At 31.0% G+C, this 12,629-nt stretch overlaps 1 protein-coding gene across 4 annotated transcripts in view; it reads left to right on the plus strand.

The window, feature by feature from the left end:
- Window positions 1-7,686, plus strand: part of LOC111506597 (protein spaetzle) — a 41,184-nt gene extending 33,498 nt beyond the window's left edge. For 2 of the 4 annotated variants that reach the window (XM_074172940.1, XM_023161721.2), the window contains exons 3-5: window positions 1,659-1,805; window positions 4,959-5,298; window positions 7,272-7,686. In XM_074172940.1, the coding sequence (XP_074029041.1) occupies window positions 1,659-1,805; window positions 4,959-5,298; window positions 7,272-7,452 (668 nt within the window). In that variant the 3' untranslated portion in view covers window positions 7,453-7,686. The remainder of the gene's footprint in view (window positions 1-1,658; window positions 1,806-4,958; window positions 5,299-7,271) is intronic. The other 2 variants (XM_023161722.2, XM_023161723.2) reach the window with 2 other exon arrangements.
- The last annotated feature ends 4,943 nt before the right edge of the window (window positions 7,687-12,629 follow it).

A 12,629-nucleotide genomic window follows, 5' to 3' on the forward strand; every position in this document is an offset into this window, starting at 1 on the left:
AAGAATATGATTTCAGAAATGATAACAAAGATGACGCAGATCATAATCTAGTGCCGCTATTCGATGGCAATGAAGATCACGACTTCATCAGCTCACTCTCTACAAAACAAAGAAAGCTCATGGAAATTTATTTCCTCCCAGTTCCTAATTATATTACTACATATTTTTGTATATCTTTCACCGCCTTCGTTTCTACTTTCTGTAAATGAAAGCATTTTCGAAATTGTAACTGTACTTTTGATGGATTATTTGAAATTGAATATCTCCCCTCACCAGTAAGTATTCAAGGGTACGAAGTAGTCACCTTGAGTTCAAGTTGAAAAAAATTGTTTCATTTTGTAAAATGTGGTATCTTGCGCTTTGCGTTCCAAGTTATTATCATCAGGAAATGATCCAGAATATAGTCTCAATTATCTCCTTATTCTCCCCAATCTCATTTCAATCATAGTAAAAATTGTTGGAAGAGAATAATAACCTAAGAAAATTCACATTACCAAATTCAATGGTTATTTATATGCGTTCAGTAAACAGAAGAGTATCAATCCAGAATATAGTCTCAATTATCTCCTTATTCTCCCCAATCTCATTTCAATCATAGTAAAAATTGTTGGAAGAGAATAATAACCTAAGAAAATTCACATTACCAAATTCAATGGTAATTTATATGCGTTCAGTAAACAGAAGAGTATCAATCGTTATATTTGATAGTACAGAGTTCTTTCAATCCTTTTCTCACAGTGTCACGTGATATTCCCATTTGTACTACTGTTCGTAAGGAGCTGCTAGAGTGTGTAGCAAATATTCCTAAATACTCAAATTGGTCTTCTCCATACAAATCTCAACAGATTTTTTCTCATTTTTCACTGAATCATTTTCGAAGAACTTCACCTCCACATCAGAAACAAGACTGTTCTTCACATCAAATTCTATTTTTTTTCACTAGAAAGAATCTCTGTTCTTCATTTGTACTTTTCAATCCCTCTGTAAGCGAATATTACGTCAATTCTTTCTTGAAGAACACAATGATCTAGTATAAATCGTGGTGATATTATTGAACAACTTTCGCTTTTCAAACACGACTTCTTCAAAAAATTGGGAACCATTAGAAATAATTTTCAACACCCTTCCACTCGACATCTTTTTCATTTGAAAGTCCAAGCGTAGTATTTATTGTCCGAAAGGGAGTGAGAACTGAAAATTTAGTTTGAAACTGATCCTCTTGTAGATATACATTTTTTAGGAAGCAATTTTGATTTTCATCTATTTGAATTTTGCTGGTACTTATATTACACGATTTTGACATTGGAATTATATTTTGCAAAAATTATTAACAGTGAGCGATGGTTCAAAATATGTTATGAGAAATTGATGCGAAAATGATTCACCAAATATTTGTATATTTGGGTCGATGGTTTTGAAAAATAATCAAGATCATAATGAATCGATCATTATATGAAAATCAAGGTCCAAACTGATGATATATTTAAATATTAGTATGGACATAATGAAAAAATTGAAAAATTCAAATACTTTTCTTCATATTTACTTGCAAAATCGAGAATTACATGAGTAACGTTGTTTGCCATCGATTTTGCAAATACCCTTTATTATTTTGCAGATGAAAATCAAATGTCATCAATATTTGAGAACTCTTTCAGTTGCAGATCCAGTTCCGGTGCTGAAACATGTGCAACACGTTGGAACTGAGTCAAACGCCGATTCTGATAAGGATAGTAGAAATATAATCAATCTCAGTATAATTCGAGAGATATTTTTCATCAATATCACTGAAAATGAGAAAACCGGTGAGTGGAGGAGGTGGATAAATAAAAATGAAAAAAGTACTATTTATTCTCAATTCGAAAGTAGATCTTTGAATTATTGTTGAGAATTCTAGTGCATGTCTCGAAAAATCTAACCCGAATTCGATCAATTTCTTCGACAATCGGATTTGCATATGGTTTTCACTAATTATAGGAGTGATTTGAAAGGAAGTTCAAATGTGTATTCAAATGGGATATTTTCCCAGAGTTGGGAAAAATCAACCCTACCGGAGCTTCCATCAAAAAGGCTGCCTAATTTCTTCGATATGTGAGGAAGTATGACGAAATTATTATTCTTTCGTAGCTCTATAGAAGAGTTGTGGTGGATCGTTAGTGCTATACAAATAACAGAGAAATCATGTAACTGAAATGTTCAAAATTACAGTTCGATTTTTCACAAATGGAGTGATGAAGGCAGTCATTCGAAAAACTGAAGAGTGCTATGACTGAGTTTGATGAATAATTGAGAAAACACACTTTTTTCTAAGAAACTAGTAAATATCAAAATGAAAGAAGAGCAATAACTAAACACATGTTGAGCTAAACATAGTTCACAATAGTGAAAAGAAATGCGTTCTGAAATATTAAAGAAATTCAGTTAACATTTTCGAAACGGGAAGTGTTTCATAAGATAGATGGAATGAATATTGCACGAAAATTAGAACTGGAAGTGTATTTCCTAGTAAGGAACTCAAAATGAGAGCAGAATATTTGAGTAATCAAAAAAAAAACCCAACGCTAAAGTACTGAATCTACGACTTGATACCAGTTATTCTGATCTTCCATAGCTTTCATTAGTGAGATTGTACAACGCGCACACACTACTGCCATCAACAAGAACAAATCTGTATGAAAAGTGAACTCAATATGATAGTCTATTTTGTTAACTACAGTTGAATAGGTTTCAAAATCAGTTGTACCAAGGAAAAGAATGGAAACCAATGAAATATTATATTCCTTGTCTCAATAGGTTACCTATAATAGTTCTTTAACTTTTGGAAAACTGCACGTAGTACGTGAAAATCACAACCTGAACCTGAAAATATATCATAGATCAATTATATTGAACATAATCGAACAATCGAATCCTACCAGAAAAGAAGGAGCTACGAAGAAAAGAAATGTCAAAAATTTCGAAAAGACTAACTAGGAACAAAAAATATGTTTCAAAACGAAAAAGAATCCTCCAAAACCCCAAAATAGATTTGTGAAATATTTCGATTTGAAATCTATATATATCTTTATCTCGGTAACTATAACGATTGATACACTGAGAAATGCATGAATAATTGGTTCAATTCATTAGGGATCTAGGTGGCTTCCCAAGTTATTTATTTCAAACTAACAGAAAGTAGCGGTATGTTAACACTGGAATGTTGATTTGTCTTCCGTCACCCTGACCACTTGGATTCAATTTTCGCTATTCATTACAGAAATTAATTTACAATTAGTATCACTCACGTGTCACTAGTATATGTGGAATGGACCTGAGCGTGACATTGGGTTGGATTTTTTGATGTTCATGGTATTATTTAGCTATTGTATGTCCCTGAAAACTACCCTAAGGAGTAAACTTTACTTGTTTTCCAAATTGAGTAAGTTGTCCGCATCTTCTTCATACCCATTTTTGAGTATAAAGAATCACGTCTCGTGTTACATTTTGTGGATCATCAAAGTTGAAACAAAAGCCTAGCCAGCTACAGTTGTCTTGAAGGCCTTTCCTTCTCCACATATATGTGGTTCCAAACTCCATGCGATTTCGGCACATCCGAAACACTAACAAATTCTGCATTACAGTGAGGAATTCTAGTTGGTATCATCAATATTCGAACATTTGAGCCAGTTGACATTGTGGAAATTGATACATATGGAAATTTCCGCCCTGGAATAAATGATATTCGTACAATCATTTGAAGTTTATAGATGTACTTCATAAACCAAATACTTTTATATATCATCTTGAATCTCAAAACTACAGTCCACCAAAGTTTTGAGATAATAACATTTTTCTCATCAAGAACAACGATCGCTTCAGACAGGAACAAAACTCCAGAATTATTTGTGAATTGAGAAAGAAATTGTTAGAATAGGTATTTGAAACTGGAAGTTCCAATTGTAACATCAACTCTGGTTTCTATGCCAAAGTATGAAAACTTTCTTTGCAGATGTTGATGGCTATTGTGGATTATAATTTTAACTGTGTTCTATTGCTTCGTTGACTTATCATCTATCATTAACCGTCTAAGATTCTCAAAAATATTTAGTTTCATGAAATTCAGTTCGAGGTAGCATTTCGAAATTCTGAGGGCTGTTTTTTGGTATTCCAGCGACGTCATTGTGATTAGATTCATTGATAATGAAATAACTCTTATTGAATTGATTTATGCGTCCATTTTAAAATGATTGCTGTGGCATTATTAAGTATGGTTGAACATTGTTTTTGTTTTCCATTGTTCTTGGATTCGGAACTCAGACATATCCCACACAGGTTGAATATCATATAGAAAAATAGTAACGATCTCGACATTTCAATAATTCTCAATTTCAATATAGAACAAAAATGTCCATCATTATTTCATTATTTCAGACATATCTCACACAGGTTGAATATCATATAGAAAAGTATAACGATCTCGACATTTCAATAATTCTCAATTTCAAAATAGAACAAAAATGTCCATTTGTTTGAAGGTGATTGACAATGTTTCGTGATGAATTTCACTAATTCGGACTTTCATTGTCTATTATATAAAATGATTTGAAATCCCTGAAACAAGTAAAAAAAGAATAATTAAAAAAAAATGTCCATCATTATTTCAATTGAGAGTTTCAACTTGCTCTCATGAATGTCAGTGGAACATAATTTCTTCATGAATTGATATTTTTTATAATTTTATTATAGCTACTGTAGTCAATATAGTCAATAATGCTGTTGAGTTATATAGAGAAAACTATTTCTAATATAATTGTTCAGATCAAAGTTCATGCATGTGTAAGACTTTAGAATAACCACTAGATATGGTAAATCAATATTAACACATATTTCGCCTGATAGATTTTTTGGTTATTGGTATTATTGAAATCATGTTATATCGGCTGTTATAAAAAATTTTGAAAAAAACATTTTTCTTTCAGAAAATAATTCCAAGATGACATTCCCAAATGATGACAAATTTCATCACATCAGTCGCAAGATCAATTCCAGAAACTGTACATTTGGATTGTGTGAGGTCGTAGACGATTACCCCGAGGAACAAGTTAATAGACTAGTCAGCCGATCAAAGGAGCTGAAACAGTACTTCAAACATATAGAAATAACTCATTTTGACAACCGTTTTGGTGATGGAGATCAATTATGTTCAACGATAAGTCATACAGTTTTCCCAAAAAGTGCAACGAACACCAAAAATGTTGAAATGTTTTTGGTTAATGTTGGGGAATTTAAGCAAGGTGTTGTTTTCGAAACATGTGCTAGGTAAATGTCAGGTCAACAAAGTACTTTTTCTATCTCATTGAAACCAACCCATGTTCTCTCTCCACCCAGAAAATCAGGAAACGTTTAATCTCAAATCACTTTTTACCTAAGGAATGCTGTTTGAAAAGTGAAGCTACTGTTCCACGTTTCCATTCAATACTCTCATATACATACTCCCAGATGTATCTCCCTAACTTCATAAGTCACTTTTCTGCTTCATCTAACGATACCAAAGTAGTACTTCAGATCACTTCCAACACCAAGATAGCACTTCAGTTTTGTTGTGTGAGAGTGTGTTCATGTTGGTCTGTTCATTCGACTCGCAACCTAGAATAGTTTCTCACCAGTTCATTTCAGCTAATTTCGCAAAGTTTGAAATTGAAGCCATGCCCTAGTCACTAGCAATGCCATGGTGGGAAGCAAACGAAGCGGTCGAAAAACAAGTCTTTAACATATTTCGTCATCACCACTACACCACTTGATATCACCACTACAATTTTTGTCGAACACAAGTAAATGGTCACGAAATAGTTTTTGAATTGATAAGCAAAATACCACGAATGAAAAAAAGGAGTACAAAGAAACGATCAGGAGATTTGAAAATAACTTAAGAAATATGTGGAACGAAAGACGTAAACACGAACAAAAGAATATATAAAAACCAATGCAGCAACTAGAGTACAAAAAAGTAAAGAGAAAGACCATTGAAGAAGATATATGTTGTGAAACGATTTGTCTCTCAACTGAACTGCAGTCAAAAGTTACAGGAAGAGCACCACAATAACTACGAAGAGAAATATTTTCAGAAGTTGATAAATGTTTAAGTTGAGCCAAAAAGAATTGAAGAAGTGAACTAACCCATCATACCTAGATCACGCATTAGAGTAGTGAACCGACTTCTTAGAATTCAAGAAACCTGGCAATAATTTGACAGAGATAATACTTAATTGATAGTAGGAAGCTACCCAGGAAGCTACGGTGTTAGCAAAACTCGTCTAGAAGTAAAAATGTTCGTTAAAATTGTTTGGATATTATGAAAATGATTTTTATTAATTAACGGGTGAGTCCATTTATGCATATTGTCATGACGTGAAGAAATAATAAACCAGAGAAAGGGAGAAAAGTTTATGAATTCATATGAATCAAGAAAAGATGAAATAGGTAGCAAAAAGAGTAAAAGATACTTACTCCAATCGGATCAAAAGATGTATGTGTATACCAACTAGAAGAAGATAAGAATCGTAGTGATACGAAGATTATAATGATTCATTCATATTGTTACGTCAGGAATCGATGGAATACAACTGGAATATCGTATTGTCACCAAAACAACAAATACTAAACGCAAGTGAATATACTAAATGCCAACAAATGAGTTCAATTCTAGCGAAAATCGGTACTGATGGATTGCATCAAGGTACACTTCAGATTACAGATGATAATTAAAGAATTCATTAACAGGTGTATAACAATTATAAATTGAACTCAATAGGTACTGGATCCCGGCAACTATACTGGTTTCACCAATTATAAGATTAATTCAAAGATCAGTTCAAGGGAATTGTGTTGTGGACCCTACAAACTAATGGCACAAAAGTGAAGTCTTGATTTTCAAATAACTTCTGAGTATTTTATAGAAAAAAAACATCAAGAGTTAATAGAACACTTCAATTGTACTATTGAGGAGAAGACGTTTCAGAGTTTTGAAACCACAGTGGAATTTTTTTTTTTTAAACGCCATCTGTTCTTCAATAATTGTCAATGAAAATTTGAAAATCTAGTTTCATCAATCATGGATTACTTGAATGATGATTATTATAATTGTCATTATTATTATCATTATTATTATCATCATTATGTTATATTAGAAAACCAATTCCAACTCGAGAAATGATTTATTGATAATTTATACTGATTTTTTTCTACAAAATTTTCATTCAATTCATTTGCAGTTTCATTGACTTTTTTTTCAGAGAAGGGGGATCATGTAGTTACTCAGACATATTTCCAATGGGATATTCTACAACTTGTTCTCAAAAGTATACCGTTAGGCGGTTAATGGCTGTCGAAAAGGAATCGGATAGTCCCGTATTTGATAATTTTCAACTTCCTTCTTGCTGTGTATGCACTGTGAAGAAAAATATACCAACTTGATGCTCATTTCATTGTGGATGTTGATGTTGGAAAAGAAGCGGTCGCACTTCCCGAATAATTATATTAGAAATATTGTGGGCATGCCACGATATTCAATTTCAAGACTGTATCGATTAGACGAATACTTTAGAATATTAGACTGTACAAAATTTGGAAAAAAAAATTATTACTCAAATTGTATATATAGTGTTAATTGTATGAAAGGTTCAAGAATATAAATATTTTCATGATTGACATTAGATTTTCAATCTTTGATCTTTTGAATTCAAATCAGAATAAAAAGGACGTCACCCCATGTTTAACAAGTTGAAAAAATGAACACTGCACCAGTTGCGTCTGATGTTTCTATTAGTTTATGTCGGTATTTTTTTTGACTGACGTTTCTAGAATAACAGTTGTATTATCCAAATTACGATAGCCATTCGCAGGTTTAAAATCTATTTTTCTGTTAACCAGCTGTCGCACCCCTACGAACGACAACCCTCAGAAGTCGAAACTTGTGCGAGCTAAGAACTTACGAAGTCTTACCTCTTAATAGTATGGGCTATAAGTTTAGATTCGTGTTGAATGGACATACTATTAGTTAAATAAGTGGTTAGGCCCATTCGATCCGAAATATTGTCTAGATCATTATGAAAAATAATCAAATTAGTTCATAAAAAATCCTAAAAGTTATAAACTATTGAAGACCCTGAAAAGCACTGTTCGATTTTGTTGTTTATAGTTCGTGAACTATAAATATTTTTAATTTTGAAAAAGAGATCCTTGAAGAGGAGGAAATTTACTAAAAAAAAAGTTCTGACTTCCTAAACGGTATCTCTATTATTTATAATTTTAATTTAACGATGAAAATAGCCGTCCGCGCGTCATTTTCAAGTTGCGCGCACGGCCTGTAAGCGAGTACGTAACTTGAAAATAATTTTTTTAAGGTACTTTAAGTAGATAGATAAATTAAACAAATTCATGATATAAACTAAATACAATAGAGAGCTGATTCTCGTTGGAATTTTTCATTAAAGTTATTTTTTCAATAATCTAGACAACAAAATATATTTTATTTTGTTAATTTGTGGTTAATTAACTGTTAATTATGATTTTAGAAAAGAAAAAAAATGTCTTAACTAATAATTCAAACAGTAGATATATAAAAAACCGATTATGAACATTCAAATATTATTATTAGGAATTAAAAAAAAAAACATAGTTGACAGTTCTCCATGAAGTTGCAAAATTTTTTTTTCAAAATATTGAAATAGTCCATTTGTTATCAAAAAATACCTCAATTTCAATGAAGTTCAATAAAGAGTGGATAGGTCTTATACCAAGAGCAGAGATTCGTCGATACCTAAGAATTATAGACCGGAAACATGCTTGAATTTGTATTGTGAGTTGATTACAAGCATCTCACAAACGAATACTCTCCGCAATTTACTGAATATTTGAACGGATATATTTCTCTGGAGAAAATGGGTGGAACGACGCCACTCCCGAGAGGTGAGTCCTGGGGATATTCAAGGGATGTGATTGTGATGTTAGAGATGCAACTTAGCCTCAATTTACCCTTTCCTGAAACTCGAATTGTTTGCACGATCTTCATCAACGAATTCGAATTCAACTTTTCGTAGTAAATAATATAATTAAGGTTACTGAACAAAGAATGTAATCTTTCACGGTCACAGATTACTGCGACAGTGCTATTTTCCGATTTTTTTTCATATTCGGTCAAATATCACTATAAAACATTTATTCTACTTCGAGACTTTGATTATTGAATAATCATGTCTACTGAAACAAATCGAAATGAATATGTATAGATTACTTATGATGCACATAACAAAATGAAGATACAGGCCAAAGATGAGCGTCGATTTTGATTTGATTTGATACTTTTTCTATTTTAAATAATAATATTTTGAATTGAGGGATTGATAAGGGATATTCCAAATGAAAATAAAACTCCGTAACACAAGGCAGCTCATAAGAAGAATCCATAAATATTTTTCGAAATGGAGAATGAACGGAAATTGACCCTCAATCAATGTGAAACTTCAGTTTTTCAATTTCATTTATCGAAAGTACCGTTAAAATTCTGACATTTTGTAGAACCTTTCGCCAGTTGGATGATCTTTGGATTACAGCAAAGTGATAATGTTTCTTGAAACATATTATCATCGTGATTTTGATCTCATTAGTTTAATTTTGCCAGGTGGTACAGGTCGGTCCTGTGAATAATTGTTTCTCTGTATACGTTTTTGAATTAAGTGACCCGTTACTTGATCAAAAGTAATATCACTACCATGATAATAATTAGGCAATTTTCACAAATACTTTTTTAATTCACAGACGCGTTTCACTAATACCGTAGCTTTCTCGATATGAATTAATGTTTTGAATGTTTGGGAAACGTATATTTTTGCTTCAAAAATTCTGAATAGCAACATACCATTAAAATGACGTTTCCATAATACTTTCAGAGTTCCAATTTGAGGCGTTGTACAAAAATAACGTAACCCGATTGATATTGACGTCTCAGAAAATACACAGAAGATGAAATTTCATATATATGTATCGTTTATTTAGCACAAGCTAATGCAGTTACAATATTAGTCTTAATCTAATTTAAAAATTTAAATGTCACAATTAAAATTTAAAATTTAAAATCATGTACATTGAAACATATAAATAAAAACAGCACAATAAATAAAATAAAAAGAAGAAAAAAAACTGTATTAGCAGGTTCCTATACTAAACACTTTGTAGGTCTAAAAGGTGCACTTTTAATTTTCTTTTAAATATATTTAGAGAGGTAGCATTCTTAATATCCTCCGGTAGTTCGTTGAATGCTTGAACTCCTTTAATGAAAACTGTATTATTTGAATTGACATTACTAGTCTGACGTATATGAAAGTTATTGCGATTTCTTGTATTGTATTCATGATATTCAAAGTTATACTTTAATTTCTCACGTAGATATACAGGAACATCACCAGTTTTAATTTTAAAAATAAATATTAATGCTAAATAACGAAAGTAATTTTTTACTGATAACCATTTTAATGTATTCAACATTAATGTTATATGTGTTCTTCTATCACAAGATAATATTATTCTCATTCCTCTATTTTGAAGTTTCTGAAGTCTTCCAATTTCATTTTGGTTTAGTAAGTACAAGATGGTTCCACAATAAGTAAAATGAGGTAAAATCAAGCTATTATACAAAAGTAAAAGCGACCATTGGTTTAAGTGCTTAGATTGCCTACTTATGTAATTAATTTTGAATGCTATTGTTTTAATAATATATAAAGCATGTTCTTAAAAAAATATTCTATTATCTACAATTACACCCAAATATTTAATTTTTCTTACTAACTCAATTTTATCATTTAATATTTTAATATTGTAATTATATTTTTTGAAGTCATGGTACTGCTTCTCATTTCCTATAATCATGAATTTTGTTTTATTTTCATTAATTTTTAACGAGTTGAAGCAGCACCAGTTATATACAGATTTTAGTGTCTCATTTATTACATTAATTATATCAAGCAGATCATTTGATGCATAATATATTAAAGTATCATCTGCAAACAGATGAACAAAGCATCTATCAATTATAAATGAAATATCATCGATATACAATAAAAATAGAAGAGGACCTAACACGCTACCTTGCGGTACACCACACTCGTTTATAATTTCTGAAGATAAAATGTTATTTAATTTTAATTTCTGTTTTCTATTATCTAAATATTCCATCATCCATTTTAAAGCATCATCAATAATACCAAAGCTTTCTAGTTTTCTAATAAGTAAAGAGCGGTTAACAGTTTCACCCTCTGAAGATCTAAAAAAATAGCACCTGTGATTAATTTATTATTTTGGTTTAGTTTCCACTCATCTAAAACATACTGCAGTGCTGTTTCGCAACTGTGTTTGCCCCTAAATCCTGACTGTACACTACTTAACAAACTATTTTCTTCTAAATATTCAACAAGTTGCCTATAGACTACTTTTTCCAATACTTTCTCAATAGTACAGAGCATATTGATTGGTCTAAGATCAGATGCCTTATTCGAATTAGCAACTTTAGCAATTGGTGTTATAGTTGAAATTTTTAAGATTGATGGAATGGTACTGGTTTCTATAGAAGTATTTATGACATTAATTAAGGGCATTGCAACATTATCAAAACAATTTTTTAAAAATTCTGCATTTATATCATCAGGACTTCCTTTATTTGCCAATTCAAAAATAATTTCCTTTAAAGTGTCTCTGTTAATTAATTTAAAACTTTTTAAGTAGATATTGTTAGTTCTATTTACAATAGGAAAATCTGGACCAATATAATCTATATTGTTGACTATTTCTTTGATACTGTCAACGTAATATTTGTTTAAAACCTCGGGCATTTCACATATATCTTTCACAACTTGATTTTCACTCACCTCAATCTCCGTGAATCTAAGTTCTTTATTATTTTTAGGTGTCATTTCCTTGAATATCTTCCACAATTTAACAGAGTTTTGTTTGTTATTTTCAATTTGTTGTTCATAGTATTTACTTTTTTCTCGTCGAATTACTTTAACTGCTAAATTTCTTGTCTGTTTGTATTTCTCTAGATTTGAAGGAGATTTGTTTAAAATATATGCCTGATAACTAATATCCCTAGCTCGGGTAGCTTTTTGAATAGTGTCATTCCACCAATTTTTATACTTGGGAAAAATCTTAATATCTTTTATTGGTGCTACTTCATCTAATATTTTTATAAGCTTTAAATAAAAGTCATTGTATCTTTGATTTATATCTAGTCTATAATTCCATTGTATTTCAGCTAGTTTTTCATTTATTTTAAGATAGTCAATATTTCTACTACGGCTTCTTATTACTACAGGTTCTCTATCATGTAAACTATCATTGGTATAGATCAAAATATTAAAATGTGTACTTATTTTGGGAATCTTTTCAATTTATATACAGAAGTTTTCCGAATTTGTTAAAACTAGATCTATAATTGAACCACCGTTATCGTTATTAGATGGATGAGTAATATCATTGACTATATTCTTTAGACCATTGTCAGAAATAAAATGCTTTAATTTAACACTAGCTGTTGTATCTACCAGCCAATCAATGTTAAAATCACCCGTAACAACTATATTACAGTTATTGTCACATAA

This window comes from Leptinotarsa decemlineata, unplaced genomic scaffold, assembly GCF_025532065.1.
Source record: "Leptinotarsa decemlineata unplaced genomic scaffold, Ldec_3_MD MMD2_tig00000199_RagTag_RagTag, whole genome shotgun sequence".
Classification (NCBI taxonomy): Eukaryota; Metazoa; Arthropoda; class Insecta; order Coleoptera; family Chrysomelidae; genus Leptinotarsa; species Leptinotarsa decemlineata.